The 26,485-nt window shown below is 36.9% G+C and overlaps 1 protein-coding gene across 1 annotated transcript; it reads left to right on the forward strand.

Moving 5' to 3' along the window:
- Positions 1-21,893: 21,893 nt before the first annotated feature.
- Positions 21,894-26,261, forward strand: LOC140159082 (uncharacterized). The gene has a single exon (XM_072182424.1). It carries the CDS (start codon positions 22,150-22,152, stop codon positions 24,040-24,042), a length of 1,893 nt encoding a protein of 630 aa, XP_072038525.1. The 5' UTR covers positions 21,894-22,149; the 3' UTR covers positions 24,043-26,261.
- Positions 26,262-26,485: the final 224 nt, after the last annotated feature.

Here is a 26,485-nt window from a genome sequence, read left to right on the forward strand (position 1 = left end):
AAGATGATAGTTTCAGGTTGTTAATGCTTAGGTATGCCTTGTCATGTCATACAAAATCTGCGCTTGGTTTTGCGTTGCCAATATATGAACGTTTATATTTTTAAATATAAACGTTATAAACGTATAAAATTTGGGTATCGTACAGCATGCATTTCAGCACCCGGGTCTCGAAAACAATACTCCAACAAAAGGGACCAATAAAAAACAATTATGTCATTATGCATTTGTGGAAAAAGTATTTTTTCAGGTTTTGTCAGTAGTCTAGCTGTTTTATGAAAGTCTTGGGAAAATTATATCATGCATGGTCCATGAAAGGCATGATCTATGCAGTTTTGCAAGGATCTGAGTATTTTGATCTGGGACATCCGTCTTTGTTCCCCTCCTTGTTTGCATGTTTCTCTTTACTACTTTTTACCTAGTTTTTTTTTTCGTTTTCTTCACATTTGGTTAAGTTTACCTAAAAGGAGTGTCCTTTGATTGAGGTGGCACCTGAGACTATCCTGAATAAACCAAGAAATCCTCATTATGTTGTTACACACAATATTACATTACAATATTGGGAGAATATTGAATATAATACCGAAAGCAAGCAAGCAAGCAAGCAAGCAAACAAACAAACAATGAAACACAAAATAAAAACAAACCAATGAAAGCATAAAACAATAACAACAAACAATACAAAAACAAAATCAAGGGTTTAGTGTAAGAATGGCATATCTGTAATAGGCCATGCAGGTAGACTTGTTTCTGTAGACTGTAAATCCAGGGACTGTATTATAGTAAAGAACTTTCATTGAACACAACCGGAGCAACCCAGTTTCGAGTAACCATCCGCAATACCACAACTACCATATCAATTATCTTGCAAAGAAATCTTATATGAGTAATGAATGATCAAGGTTTGATTAATTCTTGAATAAGCCTACCTGTTGTTTTCATTATTTATTTGTAAGGTTTCTTGCGCGGGTAAAAAAAAGAGCCAAATCATCCAATAACGTGGAAAAAATTAATAGAGCAAGATAAAGTTACACGAGTATGGTTAACTATGGTCGTAGGTATAAATTGTCCTTCCACACTGTACCATTGTTTCACTGTCATAGCATTCACGGGTGACGACGTGTGTGTTTTTGCTACAAGGGTGAAACAATGGTACAGTGTTTTAATGTAAGTGATACCTACGATTGAAGTTAGGCATATTATTATAGTCTGACTGAGTCTGAGTGGTTAGACGTATCAGATGGACGTTGATCATTTTAATTACCAGCTATATAGCTATTTTGTCATTCTGCTTGCAAGCTGCGGTCTCTATAATAGGGTTCGGATTAGGGTTATACTAATCAAACGCTTAAAAATAGTCAGAAAAATTAAATAAATATGAATATTTAGGAATGGGGTTGTGATCTGAAGAGGCCTGCATGACATGAAAATATGTATGCTAATTGAAACACGAACTAATTGGCGAAACGGAACTTTGAAAAATGATTACGCAAGGAAAGCCGCAGATAATAAGTAACAAATTAAAATATTTTACAGTTATGTTGTCCCTATCAGATGTGACTTTGACCAAGGAATCGCGTCCGAAATGTTATTGTAATCATGACCATTCTTACCCAGTACCCAGATCCAAGTGTTCCAACAATTTTGTCCTGGATTGTAGCTTTTAATTTCCCTGGGCAAAGAACGTAGTGTATAGTGTTAAATTGTTCTGGTTTACCCGTACGAAACTACGGGAGCTGTTCCTGGCTGTGATGGTTATTATATTTAGGCTGACTAGGGTTCGCACCTGTAAAAAGCTGCGGCCCTGAGTGATAAGATCCCAGCAAACACAAAAACGTTTTAAAAACGTTTTAAATAAGTTATATTTTGCCTTTTGGTTTAGGTAAAAACGTTTTAATAACATTAAAATGTCGGGTTATATAAAGGTCATGATAACGTTTTAAAACGTTTTGTATGAAAACACACTACACCAATATTTTTAAATGTTTTCAAAAAATGTTATTGTAAACTATTCTTGCAAACATTTTTGCCAAATATTGTGTCAATACTTAAATAACATTATGTTAAAACATTTGAACCCAGCAAACACAGAAATGTTCTTAAAATGATTTTTTCAAAACCTTTTAATAACATATAAATGTCGGGTTATATAAAGGTCATGAAAACGTTTTTAAAACGTTATTGAGAATATCTTGGGCAAACATTTTTCGCAAAATATTTTTTCAACCCCAAAATAACATTTTGTTTAGAACATTCATGTTTTCAAGAATGTTTTTGGAATGCTATTAAAACGTTTTTATACCCTTTATATAACCTGACATTTAAACGTTTTCTGTAAAACATTTTTGTTTGCTGAGCAGTAGATTATCAAAAAATGTTTTTAAGGTCATGAAAACGTTTTATACTCTTAATATACCCTTTATATAACCCGACATTTATACGTTTTCTGACAACCTTTTATAACCTTCTGCGAATGATGTCGAAAACGTTTTGTGTTTGCTGGGATGTGTCTTGAGTCAAAGTGTTCAGTGAATCTCTGCAAAGCGCAATGATCTTGCGCTATAATTATGCACAATATCACATATCATTCATTAAACATCAATGCAACAGGGAAATATGTGGGTTATTTTTTTTTTTGGGGGTGCAATTTTTGAAACGTTTTGCACGTGCAGCCTAATTAATCTTGGAGGAAATTGAACTGAAGTAAAGGAATACGTGCGTTGTAATGTTTCTTAAAAGTTACAGCATAGGAACCTACGTATCTAAGGAAAGCACTCGGCAAGATCGATTTCACATCAAAATGCCCAACATACTGCCAACGGATATTAAACTTGGTATCGCCCTACAATATGAGCAGCTTTGATTTCACGGATAATAACGGAACTTTGACGCTGAATCATTCAAAGGTGCTAATAAGTAACAAATTGATATATTTTACAGTTATGTTGTCCCTATCATTGATGTGACTGTGACCAAGGAATCGCGTCCGAAACGTTGGTGTATTAATAAAGTTAGATACATCGAACAAAATAATTGTGGTTCACCCAAACCTTGTTTCTTCAATAGGCTATGATGATAATTATTGTGTCCCCCTGTTCTATTTAGGGCCCCTCTATATCCGTATAGGATAACACCCATCACCATGATATCTGTATTGACTTTTACACTTCACCCACCTACTTTTCCATGCTTACAAGTACTGAAGAAGGAAATAACACCCACTATTAAACTTGAGCTGAATCTATACTTCATCGCTGTACGACGAGCGATTGTTTTCTAGCCAATGACGTAGCGCGATTTCTGTTGCGTTGAGGAAAGCGCGCTACCTCATTTGTCAAATGCAAATCGATCGTTGCGCAGCGATGGAGTATGAACTCGGCTTAAGGTTAGCAACTATTTTAAACTGTTGCGATTTGGTAGTTTACAGCATCTTGCGAATGGTAGTGAGCTTTGGCAAAAATTACATTGATCATTTCATAGCAATTGTGTATATATAAGGATTCAAATATCACAGATATACATTTGTAGGTCCTGTGGTTCTTGAGATATGTTGTAATGAGGGCTGAAACAACAACACTTTTGTAAAGCGTACATAACTCATTAACAACAATAAATCAAGCAAGTTCTCAAAGTATATGATTTATAGAATGAACTTTTGCAAAACATCAAAGTGTAATTTTTCAATAATAGGCCTATATTGATTTCGATAATGAAAATCGATATTTTGGCTGCTTCGACCAACAATACCGCGTCTACCCTTATAAGTGAAAGGTTCGTTCATACCTTGGATGCCTCTTTCAAAATTGCAGAAACGGAAAGTGGAAATTAAATTTTGCAATATGAGATGTTATCTTTTTGTTTGTTTTTAATGTGTCTCATATTTATATGATCGTTTATTTGGTAAACACCTCTGGTTCAGTTAAATCGATAAAAAGATAACATGTGATATCAATCAGTGAAAGTTTATTTTAGGAATTTTTTTAAAGTTGCATCTAAAAAAGGAAGGAAACGAATTCCCTAGGTGAGTAGTCCTATATTCAATTGCATTCGGATGGACTTGTGTTTCCAGGATATCTGTTAATTTTATCAATGACTAGAACGAAACATACTAGATATTACACTATAAGAAAATCGTCAAACGTTTGTGTAAGGAAATAAAAACGTTTTGACAAATGTTTGACATCGTTAAAATATGTTGGCAATTGTTTGACGAAATCAGGTATGATATGGTATGGTTTGGTTTTGCCAAACGTTAAACAAACATACAACGATCTCAATGACACATGTGTGTCCGCCATTGCTTATGTCATTTTAAACAATAAGGGAGCACACCACCATAAGATTCCGCGGCCAAAAGTGTAACCCGCAAAGTAGTCCTCATAAAACGTAGAAATTGAGCTTTTTGTTTCATTTTTCAGCAAATATGTGTCTGAGATACGTTTGTTTGATGACATTCTAAAGCTGAAACGGTTTTGATGAAATTACGTGCAGAAAAAATGATTTTAAATGTGTTCTGGCGGACTAATCGTGCATATCATGTATCGATGTCAAATCCCAAGAATTGAGCTTTCAACAGCTTTGAAATCACGGGATGGGGTAAAAATGTCCAATTTGCAAAAAACTGACATTGGAAATCTATGTGCAAAAGAAAATATATTAAAGCTTAAGGATCGTCCCATAACCATGACCAGTTTCATTGCTCTATCTATTGCAGGGAAATAATTAGAAGCGATTTCCGAAAGGCTTTTTTGCACGTATTTCAATGGGAAGCGTAATGGTGGTGTGCCCCCTTCTAAGACCTGTTTGTTGATGCCCGTTTTCTTTATATCGCAACGTATTATAATGGTAAAAGTTGAATATTTGAGCCGATTTGGCACCAAAGCAGCATGCACAGAAAGTATCGCTATTTTGCATTACAAATTGGCTTGTTTTTGCCTGTAAATTCCTTTTGGAAACATGTTTTTTTCGTTCAAATTAAATCGGTCATTAATTTGTTTGTTTTTCTTTGTAATTTGTTTGCGTTTTAAAATTTATTTTGTGTGAAATAACTTATAATACAACAACTTGTCCCGCCTGCAGTTTGTAGGCCTAGGCCTAACCTGTTTTGTTTGTTTTAACTTCAAACATGCAGTGGGGGGCATACTGAAAATAGATGTTAAACACGAATAAACCTTGATCATGTTGATATGTAAATTGGAATTTGTTTGCTTCTCATCAAGGATTTCGGACCAGTAGGCCAACATTTTTAGTTGACGATGAATTTGAAGTTTGAACGAGAAATCGGCGCGCCGGCCATTGATGAATATTATTATCATGCATTTTATTTAAAAATGCGTATATTTCAAAGTTTGGGCAAAAGGACACATGGCAATAAATGGTCATATCTCGAAAAGTATGAGTCGGAAAGAGCTCAAATAAAAAGTAATCACCATGAAACACCTTCCTCATTCTGAAAATAGTATTTTTTCAGAGAAAATCCAAACTTTTTGCTCTTCTAAGGGAGCACACCACCATAAGATTCCGCGGCCAAAAGTGTAACCCGCAAAGTAGTCCTCATAAAACGTAGAAATTGAGCTTTTTGTTACATTTTTTCAGCAAATATGTGTCTGAGATACGTTTGTTTGATGACATTCTAAAGCTGAAACGGTTTTGATGAAATTACGTGCAGAAAAATGATTTTAAATGTGTTCTGGCGGACTAATCGTGCATATCATGTATCGATGTCAAATCCCAAGAATTGAGCTTTCAACAGCTTTGAAATCACGGGATGGGGTAAAATGTCCAATTTGCAAAAACTGACATTGGAAATCTATGTGCAAAAGAAAATATATTAAAGCTTAAAGGATCGTCCCATAACCATGACCAGTTTCATTGCTCTATCTATTGCAGGGAAATAATTAGAAGCGATTTCCGAAAGGCTTTTTTGCACGTATTTCAATGGGAAGCGTAATGGTGGTGTGCCCCCATAATTGGTTGAATTGCGCGGCTCGCGATGCTTCGGTATTTATGGTCCACATTCAGCATGTTCAGGTATATTTTAAGTTTCAATGTTTTAACGTTTATGGTGATCGATTGTGTTTCCAGGATATCTGTTAATTTTTATCAATGACCGAAACGAATAATCGTTGAACATAATCGTTATGTACACAAAATGCCCCTTGTGATTATTATACTTTGGATTCGTTAAACATTTAAATGAAAATGTTTGACAAATTGTTACATCATTAAATGTTGGCAACCTTTTGACGAAAGCAGATGTGATATGGTTTGGTTTCGCCAAAGGTTTAACAAAATATTCAGCGATGTCAATGATTTGTCAAACGTTTCACGTTTGTGCTAGCAAATCAAAAACGTTTGACAAATGTTTGACATCATTAAATGTTGGCAACCTTTTGACGAAAGCAAGTGTGATATGGTTTGGTTTCGTCAAACATTTAACAAACATTCAGCGATGTCAATGATTTGTCAAACGTTTGTGTTAGCAAATAAAAACGTTTGACAAATGTTTGACATCATTAAATGTTGGCAACATTTTGACGAAAGCAGATGTGATATGGTTTGGTTTCGCCGCGCCAATCGTTTAACAAACATTCAGCGATGTTATTTTGTCAAGCAAATAAAAACGTTTGACAAAATGTTTGAAATTTTGGCAACCTTTTGACAAAAGCAGATGTGATATGATTTGGTTTCTCCAAACGTTTAACAAATATTCAGCGATGTTAATGATTTTTCAAACGTTTGTACTAGCAAATAAAAACGTTTGACAAACGCTTGCGTAAACAAATAGCAACGTTTGACAAATGTTTGACATCATCAATGTTGGCAACCTTTTGACTAAAGCAAGTGTGATATGGTTTGGTTTCGCCAAACATTTAACAAACATTCAGCGATGTCAATGATTTGTCAAACGTTTGTGCTAGCAAATAAAAAACGTTTGACAAAATGTTTGAAATGTTGACAGTTGTTTGACGAAAGCAGGTATGATATGGTTTGGTTTCGCCAAACGTTTAAAAAACACACAACGATCTCAATGATTTGTCAAACGTTTGCGTAAGCAAATAAAAACATTTGACAAATGTTTGACATCGTTAAATTTTGGCAATTGTTTGACGAAAGCAGGTATGATATGGTATGGTTTGGTTTCGCCAAAAAGTTTCACATCGCTAAGTGTTTGTCAAACGTTTGGCGAAAACGAAAGCTCGTGTGATATGATTTGATTTCGCCCAAACGTTTAACAAACGTACAGCGATGTCAATGATTTGTCAAACGTTTGTGTCAAACTCGTTTAACAAATGTTTAACATCGCTAAATGTTTGTCAAACTTTGGCGAAAGCCGCTGTCAAATAGTTTCATTGTTCTCCTTAAATTAAAGTGGAATATGGACAACTTTTCAAAAAGTTTCCTATGCTGCAATGTACGAACATGTATGTTTAGTGACATATAGGTGAGGTGACAGTGAAAGGATGGTATTCTGTACATAGGGCTTCCGATGACGTCTCCTTGTAAAGGTCAACTGCCAAATGGAAATGAATAATGCTTGTAACCTATATGTAATGTTACATTTTACCTACATGTATGACCAGGATTGCGATGAGCAGAACATTGATAAGATAATAAAAAGGATGTTTTACATAAATTTGTCATAATAGATTTAAACACATGACCATGAGTGTTTATCATGTTTGGCGCCTGTTGGTTTTTTAATCTTTTATTGTTTTCTAGTAACTCAAGGTCTGTATTGGGTAAACATGATAAACTAAAAGGTGTTCGAACCCGAAGAGCACGTTTTTATAAAAGAAAATCCCAGTACACCGATAATACTTTGGTGAAAATGGATGGTGACGAACGATCAAAACGACGACGTTGACGATAATGATGATGAAGATGATGATGATGATGATGATGATGATGACGATGACGATAATGATGATGATAATGTATGATGATGATAATGTTTGATGGTGATGAAGATTTTGGATGATGATGATGATGATGATGATGATGATGATGATGGTGATGATGATGATGTGATGATGATGATGGTGATGATGATGATGATGATGATGGTGATGATGATGATGATGATGGTGATGATGATGATGTTGATGATGATGATGATGATGATGATGAAGATGAAGACGATGAAAATGATGAAGATGTAAAGAGGATGAAGATGTGAAGATGATGAAGAAGATGAAGATGATGAAAATGAAGATGAAGATGAAGATGAAGAATAAGAAGATGATGATGATGATAAAGATGAAGATAATGCAGATGAAGATGAAGATGAAGATGATGACATCGAGATACTAATATCTATTAGTAGCCCGATGATGAAGATGATGAAGATGAAAATGATGATGAAGAAGATGATGATGAAGACGACAAAGATGATGAAGATGAAGATGAAGAAGATGATGATGATGATGAGATGAAAATGAAGATAATGCAGATGATGATGATATTAATAATAATAATGATGATGATAATGATGATGAAGATGAAGATAATAAAAATGCTGATGATGATAAAGATGAGGATAATGATGATGACGATCATGTATGATGATGAAGATGAAGATGATGAAGATGAAGATGATGATGATGATGATGATGATGATGATGATGATGATGATAATGTACGAGTACCATATGATATAAATATAAATACGATGAAGATGATAAATATATAAATAATAATACAAAATAACAAAAACGAAAAATTACGGCCATAGAATATTTCAACATATAATCGTATCTCCTATCCGTCGCCATCTTAATTATCACTTGCAAAATAATCACTGAAATACAACTCTAATAGTTACAAAAAATATGTTTCAGGAAAAGCTAACCCGACAGCAGCCTACACAAGGCGATCTCATTTCTGAGTTGTCCGTCCTCATTTAGAGCAACACGTTCGTATCCTATCTTTCAAATAATTAAACCAGATGTGTAAGTAAGAAAGATGATATTTTAATGATAGATGTGTAAAATGGCTAACATATAAAGTTCAATACCCTCTAGACTCGCTGACTCTTATGAATCAGTAAGATTGTTTCCAATCTCTATATTCCGGGGGTGCTCACCTATTGCTTAAATTTAACTTTTAGAAATGACACGGTGCTGGTCCTTGCATTGGACGTATGGATAGTCTGAGGCGACTTTCAGCTAGCTTTCACAGTGTCACTGTCCATGTAACATATTGAACACACACCCACCAAAACCACACACTCCATTGCTTCAAATAATTAAAAAAGATATAATTTTTGAATAAAGATAATTATTGTTTTAAATTTATGTTTCTTTTTCACTCCTGTTGGTATGTTTTATAAAAGACCCGTACCGTAGCGCAGGTGACAATTAACAGCCAATAATGATCACAAACAACAATTATCAAGTATCAGTTATAATTGTTTCGGGGGGGGGGGGGCACTTAACACAAATGACCATACGGAAAGACCCCCTTTTTGGATTTCGCAGCTCCGAAAGACCCCCTATATTTGACCAAAATAGAGCTCCGAAAGACCCTTGATTTTGATAATTTCATCTCTAAAAGACCCTAAAATTGCTCATTCCTCATATTTCTGGTTTTCTCAGGCGATTTTCAACCAAAAAGCTAAGAAAGACCTTGATTTTGACTGTTTGCAGCTCCAAAAGCTCCCATTTTACTTGTTCGTAACCCGGGCGCAGATACAAAATACCCCATTTTACCGGTACGCCGTCAGCTCCCAAAGACCCACCACCTCAAAATTCCGAGGGAACATACTCACCAAAATTTTTTGATGTGCACCCCGGGAATTGTTTATTAACAAAATATTGATCGTCAATGCAATATTCCATATCTGCACGATTATTATGTGATTCTATTAATCATCATTGGTTTACAAACAATTTTGGGTGCAAATAAAAGACACACAAATCTGTAATTTTATTTCAAAAATTGACCGGAAATGATCTCAGATTTTCCCATTTTTCCAGGGTTCGTAAAAGTTCAGCTGGTAATAATAAATTTTGATGATACACAATTACACACAATTTTATTTGTTTGTTTTCACCCGGGACCAATAGTATTGATCTCGTTTTGAAGGAAATGCAATTTGAATTTAGAGCAACAACTCAAAATTATTTTTAAAAATAACACTACCGACTATTATTGATCAAATATGTATCCATTAGGAAACGAATTTGGAGAAAACCTTCTGTTAATAAAATACTATGCTGAGCCACCAGCCTGGGTGGCTCACGCTCCAGTAATTTCAGATGATTGAGCTCAGTAATACATCAAAGAATGTATTCCAATTCATGTAAACAAATAGATAATCAGCTTATCGGATTAAAAGCTTAGAGGGAAGGTCTTGCTCTGCTCAGTGAGTGTTTGTAATTATCAGAAGGTTTTCTCCAAATTCGTTCTCTAATGCATAATTACCATGATTACGGACAATGGCTATTTGTTTATTAACATGATCATTCTAACTATATACCCAGTGCCCATATCCAAGTATTCCAACAATTTTGTCTTGGATTGTAACTTGAAATTCTCATGGGCAAGGAATTTGTGCTAAAATTGTTCTGGTCTGCCCAAACGAAACTAGGAAGCTGATCCTGGCTGTGATGGTTATTATATTTAGGTTGACTAGGGTTCGCGCCTGTGCAGAGCTACATCCTTGAATGATGCTAAAGGCGTGTCTTGAACCAAAGTGTCATGCGACTTTATGTAAAAGCGCAATGTTCTTATGTAATTGCGCTACATAAATTCTTGTGTGTTTTCTTGTGAGAGTAACTGATAGCAATGCTATTTGACCCCTTTTGACTTTTTGACATGTTCCCGCCATATCAAGGATTCTTTTGGGTATACTGACCCCATATGACCTTCGCCCTCGAGTGACCTCGGTTTGATTTTGTTCATGCTCCCATGATATGGAGAATTACTTTCACCAAGTTTAAGCCAAATCAGACGAAGTTTAAAATGACCTCGATTGTATTTTTACGTGTTCCCCTCATATCAAGGATTCCACCCACCAAGTTTGAGCCCGATCGGACAAAAATTGAAATTTGAACCGTCCGTGATGACCTTTGACCTCGGTTGACCTCAATTTTATTTCGCGCATATATTCCCCTCGTATCAAGGAGCCAAATCAGACGAAGTTTAAAATGACCTCGATTGTATTTTTACATGTTCCCCTCATATCAAGGATTCCACCCACCAAGTTTGAGCCCGATCGGACAAAAATTGAAATTTGAACCCTCCGTGATGACCTTTGACCTCGGTTGACCTCAATTTTATTTCGCGCATATATTCCCCTCGTATCAAGGATCCCACCCACCAAGTTTGGGCCCGATCGGACAAAGTTTGAAATTTTGACCTTTGACCTTGACCTCCGACGACCTTCAAAACCACGCCGTCAACATGCTTTTCCCGATACCTATCCATATCGGAAATATCGGATCGATACCTCGAAGCGCGGCGAAACGCATAGCCGGATAGACAGACACAGACAGACTTCGCTCATTATTTTAGTATCGTAGATATCACATACGGTATCATTCATTAACAGTAATGGTTTTTGTGTTCCTTTGAGGGGGAGGGTACGGTTTGATGAAACGTTTTGCACGTGCAACCTAATTAATCTTCTTGGAGGAAATTTGACCAAAGTAAAGGAATACGTGCGTTGCAATGTTTCTGAAAGGTTACAACATAGTAACCTATCTAAGAAATGCACTTGGCAGGATCGATTCCACATCAAAATGCCCAAGATACTGCCAACGGTTATTAAACTTGGTAGCGCCCTACACTATGAGCAGCTCAGATTTCACGGATAATAACGGAACTTTGACGCTGAATCATTCAACGTCAAAGTTCCGTTATTATCCATGAAAGCAAAGCTGCTCTTGAACCATAGACTAATATGACAGATTGCGTCCGCAACGTGTGGGCAGCTTTTCGTTTATCTATGAGTTCTATGAGTTCTATAACTTCAATTACTATAATTATTACCTATAAAACCGTATGAAAATAACAAGAGAAGAAATCAAATCAATCAAGATTCCGGCAAGATTCAAATCAGAAATACCACTAGGCCTTGCTCAATGCAATCGAGCCGGCTCACAGATGGGCCTGTTCCATACGTTGCGGACGAAAATCACAAATGCAATGCATACTGGCCAAACTTGCAGTATAAAATAAATTTCATCATACTGGCAATGCTTTTAATGTTTAGTTAAAATTTGATGTAATTTGCAACCTTAATTTGGGCAAATATTCAAACTTTTTGGTATCGCGAGAAAATCTAGACATTTGATTTCCTGAAATTGGTAATACTTCTGTTATCAGTTTAATAGATTTATGCATTCAATTGTATTTTTGAAATCTCGAACATTGCATTATTAAATTTTTGATATTAAGAAGGAAAGTAGGTGTCATGACTTGTATTTATATCATGGAAGAAGGCCAGGTATAATGGATGTGGGCAATGCGCCTTCCTCCTCTTCTTGGTGCTATGCCATACATTCTGATTTCAGGTGAAGAGTCGTCTTATGAATGCCTTCGCAACTCAGATAACGAAAAGAAGAAGAACATATCAAGGATATTGATAAAAATAATGCACCTTTCTCGTAGAGAGGTTTAGATCAACACCATCACACTTCATGCCATCAACAAAATAGACATTGCAATATTGTTTTAGTTGTTTGATGAAAAAAGGTTGCGCACTAAACATTAATACATTTTAAGGGAGTCTGATATAAGATTTGGCTCTTTAACACAGTATTTTACCATTGCTTCACTTCCCCATAAAATTTGCGTTTGACTATTGTTTGACGTAATCTTCTTATGACTCTGCCATGTCTTCAGTCTTCCTGTCCCTTGCTTGTCTTGTCCTTGTAGATCAAATAAGCGTCTATGTCGTATCTCTTGTTACGAGTCGTTAATGACTAAAGGCCAAAAACATTTTTACCCAAATTCATTTCAGAATACACAACAAAACATACTGTTTGATTAAGTTAACAATATCTGAATAATTAAAAGTGAAATATGATTGATCACATGAGCAATAAAGGCACATACAATATAATCACACTAATCATAGATTAGGAATGTTATTTATCCGGCAGTCTTCTTGTTGATTACAAAATTCGGCGGCACTCAATGTCCGATGTATGTCCTGTCTGATTCACTTGTCCTGCGAAGATCACTGTTCAGCGAAATCCACCGAAGACTTGAATTTATATATCCTTTGCGTATAAAAATCTCGCACATATGACAATCTCCAATATGCTGCTTTAACAAATCACTCACTTTCTTCGTGTTGTTTCATAAACCAGACTTCGCAAGTTGACAGAAGAATATGATTCCCCTTTTGTTACACTCGAAATCTCCTTCAATTATATTGCTGGAATAATAGCACATTATTGGCTTTGTAAATTGACTGGCTCACATGGGTACCTCTTTTTCTACCACCACATTATTATAATATCTCTTCATGAAAACTGCCAAGAGGGAAAACTATCCTTCTCTCTTATCCAAATTGGTAACTGAAATTTCCCCATCTAGCTATAATAACAGCTCAGGGATTTTCCTAATGGTGCAATACAATGAACATTCTGGAGAACTGGGGATTTCCAAAAATCCCAAATTAGATATAATTGGATTTGGTTTTTTTTCTGATCAACTTGATTGCATGAGAGGGGATTCCCAAAATGTCATTACACACCAACTCTTGCAAGGGGTTCCCATCTCTCATATCTCTATGAAATAGCTTTAAATTGTAAACAAAGAGAAATAATCAAGTTAAATTACACATAGCACATTACACTCTCGTCCACTTGATCCTTTTTTTGGTTACCATTCTGTGAATCTTTTTGTAATGTCTGCTCCTACGTCTAGGGTTATGTCCATTTTCGTTTAGCGTCCTTGATCTTTGCGTTTCACTTGAGGTTTTGATTTGTGCTTGTCAAAGAAGTTGTTTAAACGTCACTGTTCTTAATTTTCTTAACATGCTTAAGGTTATAAAGCATTTTTTTAAAAAGATTTTAACAGTTTAAGGAAGAAAATAGATGCCATGCCCTGACTTGTATTTATATCATAATGGAAATAGGCCAAGTCTAATGGATGAGGCCAATGCGCTTTCCTCCTCTTCTTGGTTCTATGCCATAAGTCAGATTTTAGGTGAAAACTTCTTGATATGAATGCTATTGCAGTTTAGAGATAACGAAAAGAAGAGCATACTTGATTTTATTAGGAAGTTGATAAAAATAGTAAACCTTATTATTAAAGAGAGACACCTCTAGATTTACGCCATCACACTTCATGCCGTCAGCATGGAATGGCAACATTGGACTGTATCCAGTATACGTGTGTAGGCCTATGTATTGTAGCCGACTGGAAAATATTGAAGAAAACAATATACATATAGATCATTCCTATTATTGACACTTTCCTGCGAAAAGTTGAACAAATACTACTAATTTGGTAATAATCAGGTTAATATTTTGGTTTAAAACGCTCTTTGAAAGACCATTTATGTCGAATTGCGCGCGTAACGCGCTACATTTTGGCTTTCACCGCTTGCAGGCGGCGCAGAATCGATCTGGGGAGCACTGAATTGGTCGATTCGGTGGAACACCCCACCCCTTAGCTAAGCCACTACCCATCTGTTGTCTTCTACATGCAAAGTGGCCTTGTATATTTCAAGTTAGCTACTTTCAGGTTCACCATGTCTTCGAATTTCAGCTTGCCAACTTGATTGTCTTATTTCACTAAACTTACGAAGCTTCGTAGTCTCGAAATACTTGATACTTGATACTTGATATGATACACTCCAATAAAGCAGAAGAAAGCTTGACGTAGGAGGAATCTGTGCTGTGCGTAGGTGCTCACTTGGTGCTCACAATATATACAGCGGGTGCGAGTAAAAAACTGGACATCTACAGCTTCTGGAGGGTGGCTGTTGGTAGCATCTCTCTCAGGACTGGTAGGGCCAAGCTTTGTAACTGGCAAACTGAGGGTGCTGAAACAGCCATGGTGAAAGTATGCTTTGGGATTAAAAGTTAGTAACTGGTCGTTGCCATGAAAAACGTGCAAGTTTATAACTAAAAGTAATGGCATCTATTTTTGTTGAGCAGCAGCAGCAAGAACAAGAGCAGCAGCAAGAACAAGAGCAGCAGCAGCGGTACAATCTCCATCTTCATCCTCATCTCCCTCTCCTTCTCCCTCTCCTCTCCAACTTTAACTTTAACTTTAACTCAACTTCAACTTCAACTTCAACTTCAACTTCAACTTCAACTTCAACTCCAACTCCAACTCCAACTCCAACTCCAACTTCAACTTCAACTTCAACTTCAACTTCAACTTCAACTTCAAACTTCAACTTCAACCAAAATCAACTTCAGTTTCAACTTCAACTTCAACTTTATCTTCATCTTCATCGTCGTCTTTATGTGTAAAATCAAAAATGGAATTATTCATACCTGAGACAGGTTTGGGTATAGGAGTTTGTCTGTTATGCAATACGCACCTTTAGGGTTTCTCTACCGGATGTCGATTTGTACCGAAATTCCTTCCCACAATACAATATGCGTATTGCATAACAAATAAGGAGATGGATTGACCTCTGAACTGTATCTATTGTTATATTTGTTATGCAATATGCCTATAACTTTGTGGGAAGGTATTTAGATACAAATGGAAGAGTTTTGAATTGCCGATGATCTTGACCCATACATATGGTAAAAGTGGGACGAAAAAGTTATTTAATTGTTAAACGATGAATCAGAACGTCTATTGAAAGTACGCTTTGGGATTCATAGTAACTGGGTCGTTACCATGTGAAACGTGCAAGTTTATAAGTAAGTGATGGCATCTAATTTTGTTGAGAATATCATAAAGTTTTCTCCCTCGTCCACTTTCTCATCACCATCAACAGCAGCAGCAGCAGCAACACAAGAGCACAATCTTCATCTTCAACTTCATCTTCAACTTCATCTTCAACTTCAACTTCACCTTCATCTTCATCTTCAACTTCAACTTCATCTTCAACTTCATCTTCAACTTCAACTTCATCTTCATCTTCACCTCCATCTTCATCTTCATCTTCATCTTCATCTTCATCTTCATCTTCATCTTCATCTTCATCTTCATCGTCAAGTTTCGTCTTCAAGTTTCGACTTCAATTTCAATTTTAATTTCAACTTCAACTTCAACTTCATCTCCATCTTCGCCGTCGTCTTCATGTGTAAAAAGAAAAATAGAATTTAGCCCATGCAGTTCAGTGTACTGGTCTATAAATAATTCTATGAGTACATTGAGACATAGAGCACATAGACCATCGAAACATTTCGATCGCCTATGCTTGCGATAGGATAGGAGTTTGTCTGTTTATCTGTTACGCAATTGGTTTTGAATTGGCGACGATCTTGACCCATATGGTAAAAGTGGAACGAAAAAGTTATTTAAAGAATATGACAATTGTTAAACGATAACATCACTGATAAATGAATCAGAGCGTCTATTGAAAGTACGCTTTGGTATTCATCTTCAACTTCATCTTCATCTCCATCTTCATCTTCAAGCTTCATCTTCAACTTTTTCATCTTCATCTTCATCTTTATCTTCATCTACACTTTCATCTACATCTTCATCTACATCTACATCTTCATCTTCATCTACATCTTCATCTACATCTTTATCTACATCTTCATCTTCATCTGCATCTTCACGCTTCATCTTCAACTTTTTCATCTTCATCTTCAACTTCATCTTCATCTTCATCTTCATCTCCATCTTCATCGTCGTCTTCATGTGTTAACTCAAACATGGAATTATTTAAACCTATAAATAATTCTATGAGTACATTGAGACATAGACCACAAAGACCATGGAAATATTTCAATAGTCTATGATTGAGATAGGATAGGAGTTTGACTGTTTATCTGCTACGCAATTGGTTTTGAATTGGCGACGATCTTGACCCATATGGTAAAAGTGGGACGAAAAAGTTATTTAAAGAATATGACAATTGTTAAATGATAACATCACTGATAAATGAATCAGAGCGTCTATTGAAAGTACGCTTTGGCATTCATCTTCAACTTCATCTTCATCTCCATCTTCATCTTCAAGCTTCATCTTCAACTTTTTCATCTTCATCTTCATCTTTATCTTCATCTACACTTTCATCTACATCTTCATCTTCATCTTCATCTTCAAACTTTTTAATTTTCATCTTCATCTACATCTTCATCTACATCTTTATCTTCAAGCTTCATCTTCAACTTTTTTCATCTTCATCTTCATCTACATCTTCATCTACATCTTTATCTTCAAGCTTCATCTTCAACTTTTTCATCTTCATCTTCAACTTCATCTTCAACTTTATCTTCATCTTCATCTTTAACCTCCCCATGGAAATCAAATGAGTCATTTTAGGATCTATATTCAAAGGCAGGGAGGGAATCAACTTTAAGCAACGATCTATAACTGCATACATACATAATGGTAAAAGTGATTTAAGTGGGACGCGCTAACCTCAAAGAAGTTATAAAAGTTATATAAAAGATATGACAATTGTTAAACGATAACATCATAGATAAATGAATCAGAGCGTCTTGTGAAAGTATGCTTTGGGATTCAAAGTAACTGGGCCGTTACCATGTGAAACGTGATAGTTTATAACTAAACGATGGCGGCGTCTCTTATTGTTAAGAACACACATCGTAGCGACGGTCGACCTATTAGTTTTTTCACCTCATCCTCATCCTCCTCGTCGTCATCGTCAATGACGATCGTCATCATCATCATCATCATCATCATTAACCAATATCATCATCATCATCATCATCATCATCATCATCATCATCATCGAGATTTTGCGAACCGTTTGCATGCAACTTCCCTTAATGTTAGCAACTATTTTAAACCGTTGCGATTTTTTAGTTCACAGCATCTTGCGAATGGAAGTGAGCTTTGGCAAAAATTGCATTGATTATGTCATAGCAAGTACATGTATGTAGAAGAATTGAAATATCACAGATATACTTTTGTAGGTCCTGTGGTTCTTGAGTTAAGATGTAAAGATGGCTGAAACAACAACACTTTTGAAAAACGTACATAACTCATTAGCAACAATAAATCAAGCAAGTTTTTGGATAGGATTTGTAGAATGAACTTTTGCAAAACATTAAAGTGTAATTTTTCAATAATATGTGACGTGTCATGTCAAAAGGAGACACTTTTGGGCAGGTAATGAAAATTGAGTTTTTTACATATATTAAATATAGAGATATTTTGCTCTACAACACCGTTTTCCCCAATGAAATCGGACATTCCTAATCGAAGATATTGAGTTCAAAAGTTATGGTATTATAAAATTGGAAATTGAGATATCGGCCTTTAAAAATATTATTGACAATGTTGAGAGTAGGAATTAACTTGAAAAGTGTCTCAAAAACTACAAGATGCCAGTTATATTCCGGTCTGAAACTATCAGACAATATTCTTAGCATTAATAACATCACAAATTCGCAACAAACCCAAATTGTGAAAAAATCACCCACCGGCAGATTTTTGGCTATTTCTCCATTTATGATCCTGCCCAAAAGTGTCTCCTTTTGACATGACACGTCACATATATTGATGTATAGGCCTATAGATGATGAAAATCGATATTTTGGCTCCTTCGACCAACAATAGAGGTTGCCGGTTATCCACTTCACTCATGTGTGACTTCTAACAAAAGGCGCTGGTTCCCGTAGTATTCCTCATTCAAACCAATTCAATACGCGACCTCGGAGTTACCTGCATGACTCTTGGCGGGCTATTTTGAAAAAGTCATGGTTGCTCATGCAGGTACTTCTTTTGAAAATCCTAAACAAGGTATAGCAGTCGTTGTTAGGATATGCAGCTTATTGAAAATGGATAACCTCTATACCGCGTCTACCCTTAAGGCCTTAAGCATGTAAAATGCGCATTAATACCGGATTTCAATTGACCTGCTTCTAATGTACGTATGTGCACTATCTGTCAGGACATAATTTTCTTTATTAACTCACTAGGATAAGTTGGGTACAGATACCAGGTCAAACACTGAGATATGCCTGACAAAAGGACGGTAATTGAACTTCGTTATGGGAGACGAGACTATCAAGGTTCATGGTGGTATTTTGTACGGAAGTCTTGTCAACCGGAAATTTAAAGGCCAATGTTTCGATATCGACAGCCTCATTCCCACACGTATGTTTTCAAAATGGAGATTTTGGTATCAGTCTCATATTTTCGTTAATAGTCATGTGACATATCTCGACAAATCCCTGAGCAGGAATATTTAAGTTTGAAGGGTAAAATACAACAAATACTTGTTTTGGGCACGCATCTTTCTCTCGCGTGTGCAGGAGCGTTAAGAAGTAGCCAATAATCAAAGTCAACGTCAAAGTTTGTTTGTTTTGTTTGCTTTATTTCTTCTTAAACTTGGGTCATCTACTAGTGGGTAATACAAGTAATTCTCTGTTCTTCTACGACTATGAGGCACAGGTAGTCACCATATGATACAATTTTACAGTTAAAACAACATTGATCAAATGACTTTGAGTGCCCTTCCTCTGATCAGTACACTTTCATTTACCCAAATCAAATCCTGGTATTGATCCAAAGTTGATCATCATGAAACTCCACACTACCATCCCGATTTAGAAAACAAACCAACCCATGTGATGTTAAACATAACCAGTTTCATCTTAAAGTTCATCCCTGATAGCAAGTTCAATAGTCTTGGGCATTACATGGCAAAGTTCGATAAAATATATATCTATATTTATTAAATTTTGACTTCTTGGGGATGAGGTTATCACATAAGTACGTCAGTACGTGCATTTTCGCTTCTTGAACTCTCGGCCTAAACTGCATGTCATTGGTTGTGTTAGTTGGAAAATCAACTCCATATTAATAATGTAGGGCATAATACCATTCATTGTCATACTTTCAATACTTTGTTTGGATGTAATTTTTCTGCCGGTTCCGCTTTCTTGCAAAGGATCTAACACCAACCATAGATTTCACGGAAGTAGGTGCTAAAACTACATTGAGCTCAATAGCTAAAGAGCTAGTAACTGGTATACGTGTGGACCGTGAAATCAAACTTGACTTTAGTCTATTTACATCCACGACAATAGAAATGTCACTTGATAATACCACATCAGTCATGTCTTCCAACATGACAGACACGACAGTAGGGGAAAGATTTATCGGAAGCCTTCCTCTTCCTGATTTTGTAATCATCATCGTCGTAATCTTATCTGTGATTCTAGAATTTTTAATGGCATTAGGTGTATATGCGCTACATCGATGTCTGCAAGAGAAACGTGATGACATGGAGAAAACGATGGGAATGGAGTGGAAAGGAGTGTCCACACACAAACGAAATGCGATTGAGATTGTTCCTGAGTTAGCCGAATCACAATACCAAAATTTCAAAGGAGCATCGTCGGCAATAATGACGCCGGTTGATACCACGACTATGGAGATGAGTATTTACAAAGGCGTAGGTGTCATATCTACAGAACCACCGATTGGCTCTCCTCCTCCAGGAGTAACCGCAGCACCACGAAGTAGCCCATCGTCTCCAAGAGAGGATTCCACAGCAACGTTAAGCTCAAGGCCACAGCAACCAACACCTCGTCCATCACCTCGTCCATCACCTCGTCCACGTCAATCACCTGGGAGTCCACGTAAGCCACCGAACTTTAATGCTTTATCCAACAGTAACGATCAAGATTTGTCGGATGATATTTACGATGTACCACCCGAAGAAGAAGTTGCCTATGAAATTCCTCCTGAAGAAGGAACAGTTGATGGCTATGTTATTCCTGACATACATTCAATTGAAGATCCAGATATCGATGATTATGAAGTCCCACCAAATTGATCAGGCTATGTGAAAGTGTAAAAAGACGATACCCAACTTTTGGATTGATCTTGTATCTATTCTGCATGGACTGTTAACTTTGACGACGACGTTACTGTACTTTTTAAATCTTCTCTATCATCATATTTGCAATGTTGACTATTAAACCTTAAAAATGTTTAAAACAGTCACTATTTGCTTCACACAGACTGATGGAATCCAATTCATGGACTGCTATGAACTGATTAACCTTTGAATTTGAGTAAGCCCACCAACGGCAACATCAATAATAATGTACCACATCACTTCTTCTTGTCGATTTTTCCTTGCTAATGCATACTAATGTTATTTTGTGTTGGGGTGGATTCGTTGGGGTGTAGGGGAGTGTTAGTTGACTTGTGGAGGTGTATATTAGCTTATCGTTACCATGGTAACTTTCTTCGCATGTCCATATTATTGAAGTACCTATTTTGTATAAAGTTGTTCAATAAGAGTACTTTCCATTATCAGGAACGATTGCCATTGCCACTGATCATGCTGATATTGCACGCTTATTTCTATTTACAAAGTCTTGAAGCGTCCGAAAAATAAGAGTACTATATAAAGTTCTTATGGGTATTTTAGGTATGTTTTTTAAAACTTAAAAAGTTCTTTACCCGGTATGTATAATCAAAGGTTACTTTTATCTAGACACAGGAAGTGTTTTCACGTGTCAAACGGAAACGAAGACACCACGCCAAGGACACTGGTGTGCGAACTGGTATATCAAAATCTCACCTTCAGGGATCTACGATCACTATTTATCATGCTAATGTTGGTATATACAGTAAATTGTTGCACAGGTTTACTCTAAGGGTATGAAAATGTAAGATTACCCATCAATTGTATATTTCCTAAGGAAAACTTTCTAGTCATTACGTACGTCACTTTGCATAGTCATAAAGTGTGAATACGATGTGAATTGGGTGAAATTTTGAAATATGAACTCTTATTGCTTTTTTTAAATAACGATTCATCGTCATGAGTCACAGAAACAAGAACTTAAAAGAGGATTAATACATCATTTTATCATCATTGGGTTTGCTACCAGTGTTCTTCAAGACTATTCAGAGTACTACACCAAGACCACATCGGAAGTAATTCTTATCCTGCTTTATTCTAACTTGTTGTAACGGCCGGTTCATATGGTTGAATAGACCACTGTGTCTTGATTATAATATACAAGCTACCAAATTTTATAGTAACAGCAGCAAGTTGACAAAATGACGTCTGAATGGACAATTATCCTGATTTTACTAATAACAATAATGTCATCAGTACATGCTATAACTATTGTATCTGGTCCAGTGGATGTCATGACTATGGTAGGCGAAACCATAGAATTACAATGTACCATTGCAGACAAAGGCGATCTTCTGGTATATTGGCTACGCGGCGACGAATACCTCACGTTTGATTATGCATTCTATGAAGATGCCGTTAATCCTCGATATAGTATAATCGACAAAGGTAATCCTAACCGCCTGTTTGTACTTCGAATATCCGACGTACAAGTATCCGATGCGGGAAGATACCAATGTGGACACTTCGAACCATCGCCAACCTTTGAAAACGCATTGTTATCCGTTATTGGAAACGAGTCTCCACCACAAGGTCAAACACCACCTGATGAAGGATTCCCTAGGTGTGAAGTATCGCCGCAAAATCCATCCCTTGGTGAAACCGTGCGTCTAACTTGTACCTCTCAAGGTGGTGATCCTCCCGCGCAATTAAGATGGGTGCAAGGAGATAACTCCTTAACGGGACAATCACAATCACCAAATTCCGTTGATAGAACGCTCAGAGAAAATCGTAACGGTATTGAATACCAATGTCGGTTATCACATCCTGCTCTCAATAAGCCTCGTGTTTGTACGATAACACCGCTGAGGATCCTACCAACTGTTCGCGTTGAACCAGCAGTGGTAATGATAGACAGAGGTGGACAGGGTGCTTTGTTTACATGTGTAGCCAATGGTATTCCCGACATCGCTATATACACATTCTTATTTGATGGTATAGAGGTCACACTGAGGTCAGATGCAGATCGGTTTATGGTGACAAGAGATTTCAGGACTTTGACTGTAAGGAATGTTATTGCTGAAGATGATAATGTTGAAGTCAGGTGTAACGTAAGTACACCAAATGGGCTGTCTGCTTCTGCTAGTGCTCTTCTACGCGTTCGGCAAAACGTGACAACAATTGTTATGCCAACCACAGCAGGAGAAAGGTACATTGGAAATATGAAGAGTTCTACCTTTTTCATCATTATCATTGTTATTGGAGTTGTAATTGCGCAACTTTTGTTTGTGATTTGTGTGGTTTTGATGCATCGTGCCCTAAAAGAAAGACGCGAAGATAAAAAGCAAATGATGAAGATGGAATGGAAAGGTGTTACTCTTGGTAGAAGAGATGCACATGAAATTGTTCCTACATTGGCCAGTATGTCAGCAACAGCGCCGAGGAGATACACACCACTGAATCAAAGTGATATAAGTCATCCACGTTACCAAGACTTGGAGAGACATTCGGTGGCAATGACACCGTCGAAGACAACAACGTTAGAAATGGGGGTATATGAAGGCGTAGGAACAACGCCACCTACCAACGCACAAGGTAACTCTTCTCCGGCAAGAACTCCTAAAACATCAGCAGAACGAAGTAGTACTCCTAAAACATCAGTAGACTCTCCAGCGTATCCACCGCCAAGACCTACCTCGAGACCACTTGTATCTGCACGCCTTCCAGGTGAAGATACCACTCCAACAATAAGCTCTAGGCCTCCTTATCCATCACCTCGTGAACAACCTGCGACAGGTGGTCAACGTATCTCATCGAATCCTAGCGAAGGTATATACAAGCGACCAACTTCTAACGCTGTGTCTAATACATTGGACGATTCCATTTCCTATCAAGGGTCGGTAATTAGAAGCGAACACGTGGCGTCCGTATGTTACGAAGAACCACCCATTCAATACTTTGAACCAATATCTGATACTGTTTATGAGGTGGAAGTACTTCCCGATGGTTATGTTTGTCCTGATCCAATTGAAGATCCAGATATTGATGATTATGAACTCCCGCCTAGTACAATAGACGATTATGTTCCAGTTTGATTATAGATGAATCCAACGAGCCAGATGATCGTCAGAATTCATTCGCCCATTACTGGGTCCCCGGCGCACCAAACTGGTGTTATGACTACCCAATTGGGTGGATGAAAGCCGCTTAAAAATTGATGTTATATTGTATTGTGTTGTAAACTTTCATCATTCTTTTGTCTACGTGTATGGTGATGGAATACAGTTTAAAATTCCCGCCAAGGACGCATCATTTCACATTTCAGGTGGGATAGACTCAGCGGGGACCCAACTATGGCTACCATTGAGGTGTAGGAATGCGTGAAATTGGATTCGTCTATAAACAAATATTGTGAACGTTTAGAGTTTGATTTTTAGCTAATCTTGGGTCTCAATTCGCCGTTGTAGTGTCACGTCAAAATCGATCGTTGCCAGGTTAACGCTATGGTTCACTCTGTGTGTGTTCATGGTGTTCAGAACCACGATCAAAATTATCACAACACAAAGTCAATGGGTTGCTAATATGGTGTATAAACCAAGCGTGAACCAGTAACTAAGCTATGACGTATTCACTATGACGGCGATAATTCTGTAGATTGGTTATTATAACTATAATTGATTATTATTGGTACGGCACCTATCAGTTATGAGATTTCTGGAGAAGTATGCTTCTTCAAAATGCAACATTGAATCATCTTGAAAATACAAGAATTTTAGTTGTATGACCCTTTATAACATTATTCTACACGTGTGGATCTTCTATTGCACATGGGACAACACTGTTCACAATCCCTGGAAACTGTTGGGTACCAATCATTTTGATACAATCTGTAGGAAATTATGAATGTTTATAGTCAATACGCGCAGACATATCGACACGGTATCAACCTATTCCAGTTGCATAATCTATGCATCTGTAAAAATTAAGTTCTTCGCCATTGTACTTGAAACAATGGTTTCCTGCATGATTTGCTTCATTCCATCGGCATACCTTAGAATATTTACTTTTATCCACAGTAGGATGACTATATTGACGCCCTCTGTTGGTCAACATTAGATTAAAGATACTATTGTTGTATTGCCCTGCGGGGCTATTACATATTGGAACTCCATTATTTGCAAGGTATCACTATGAAAATCTCCGACCTAAGCCCGTCAGGGCTTAAAAACATCAAGGTCACAAGCCCGGCAGGGCTGAGGCCAAAGACTTCCATAGTGAGGACTTATGAAGTTCCAATATATAATATCCCTGCAGGCAAGAGACTAATGGAGTTTCAATATATAATACCCCCTCCCCCCCTCCAAGTGGATTAGAGACAGTCCATCACCCATTTTATTTTGACCACTTAATTTCCCGCATTCTTCAGGCCCTGCAATCTATCGGGGCTAATTTATAGTTCAATCTTGATCGCTATTGTTTTTGAGCATTATGTTTTCTTTGTAGACTTGCAGGGCAACCTTGAACAATATTTTGAGCCCTATTGTTTTTTACGGCCGGCCGATACCTCCCCACCCCTCACCGTACCTCATTGAGTAATTTTACGTATCAAATTGCTAATTTTTACCTTAATGCCACGTTAAATAACAGAGGGCGTCAATATAGTCATCCTTAACTGCTCTATAAGTTGATATAATATTGATAATAAGTCGACATAACAAGATAAATTATCTCGCCATGTGACTAAGTCGGATGGCACTTAAAATGTTCCGTATGTAAGTTATAAATAGTCATCTCTACTCCGATTTGATTCCCGCATAGTGGCGTGCCTTACACGGTTCGCCAAGCGCAGGTTGCGACCAAAAAGGTTGTACACTGCAAAATGTTCGATAACGTCGCCCTCTATAATTTCTATGTGCAATTGGACGGGTTGTAGTTATTTGGTGTTCGGCAGTATGAGTAAACCACAACGGTACGATACGTACTCTGGCTTGGCATATAGAGAAAGGGAATACGTATGTGTTTACAATAAAAAGGGTTTACAAAACTCACTTTTTGAATGTAAAGTTCTTTAACCCCAACGTCCAAGTACACGGAAGTACCAAAGTCTAATCACACTATATTATCTTCATTTGAGTATTGAGTAAAGCACACTCAAAATTTCGCCGTAGGCGGCGAAAAAAATTCGGCCTGACCCAAACTCCCACCCCCCCACTGAATCAAATGGTGAGTCCCTAAGGGAACTCTTTGCGTCAACTATAACTTGTCTTCATTTACTATAACTATATTGTTTTATACTAGCCCAGTCAAATTAAGGAAACTTAATTAATTGCAACATAACATAATCCATTTACTCACCATTCATTTCAGAAAAGCATATTAAAGCCTTAATGTACGATTTCCGTCAAATTTTGATTTTGTTATTCTTTATTCAAAATGTTGAAATAATATTAGTAATAACTGAAGGGTTGCTGTCCATTTTAAGCTGAAATAACAAGGTAAAGTGAAAGAAACCCCACTGGTTATTTTGGCCATTTAACA

This window comes from Amphiura filiformis, chromosome 8, assembly GCF_039555335.1.
Source record: "Amphiura filiformis chromosome 8, Afil_fr2py, whole genome shotgun sequence".
Classification (NCBI taxonomy): Eukaryota; Metazoa; Echinodermata; class Ophiuroidea; order Amphilepidida; family Amphiuridae; genus Amphiura; species Amphiura filiformis.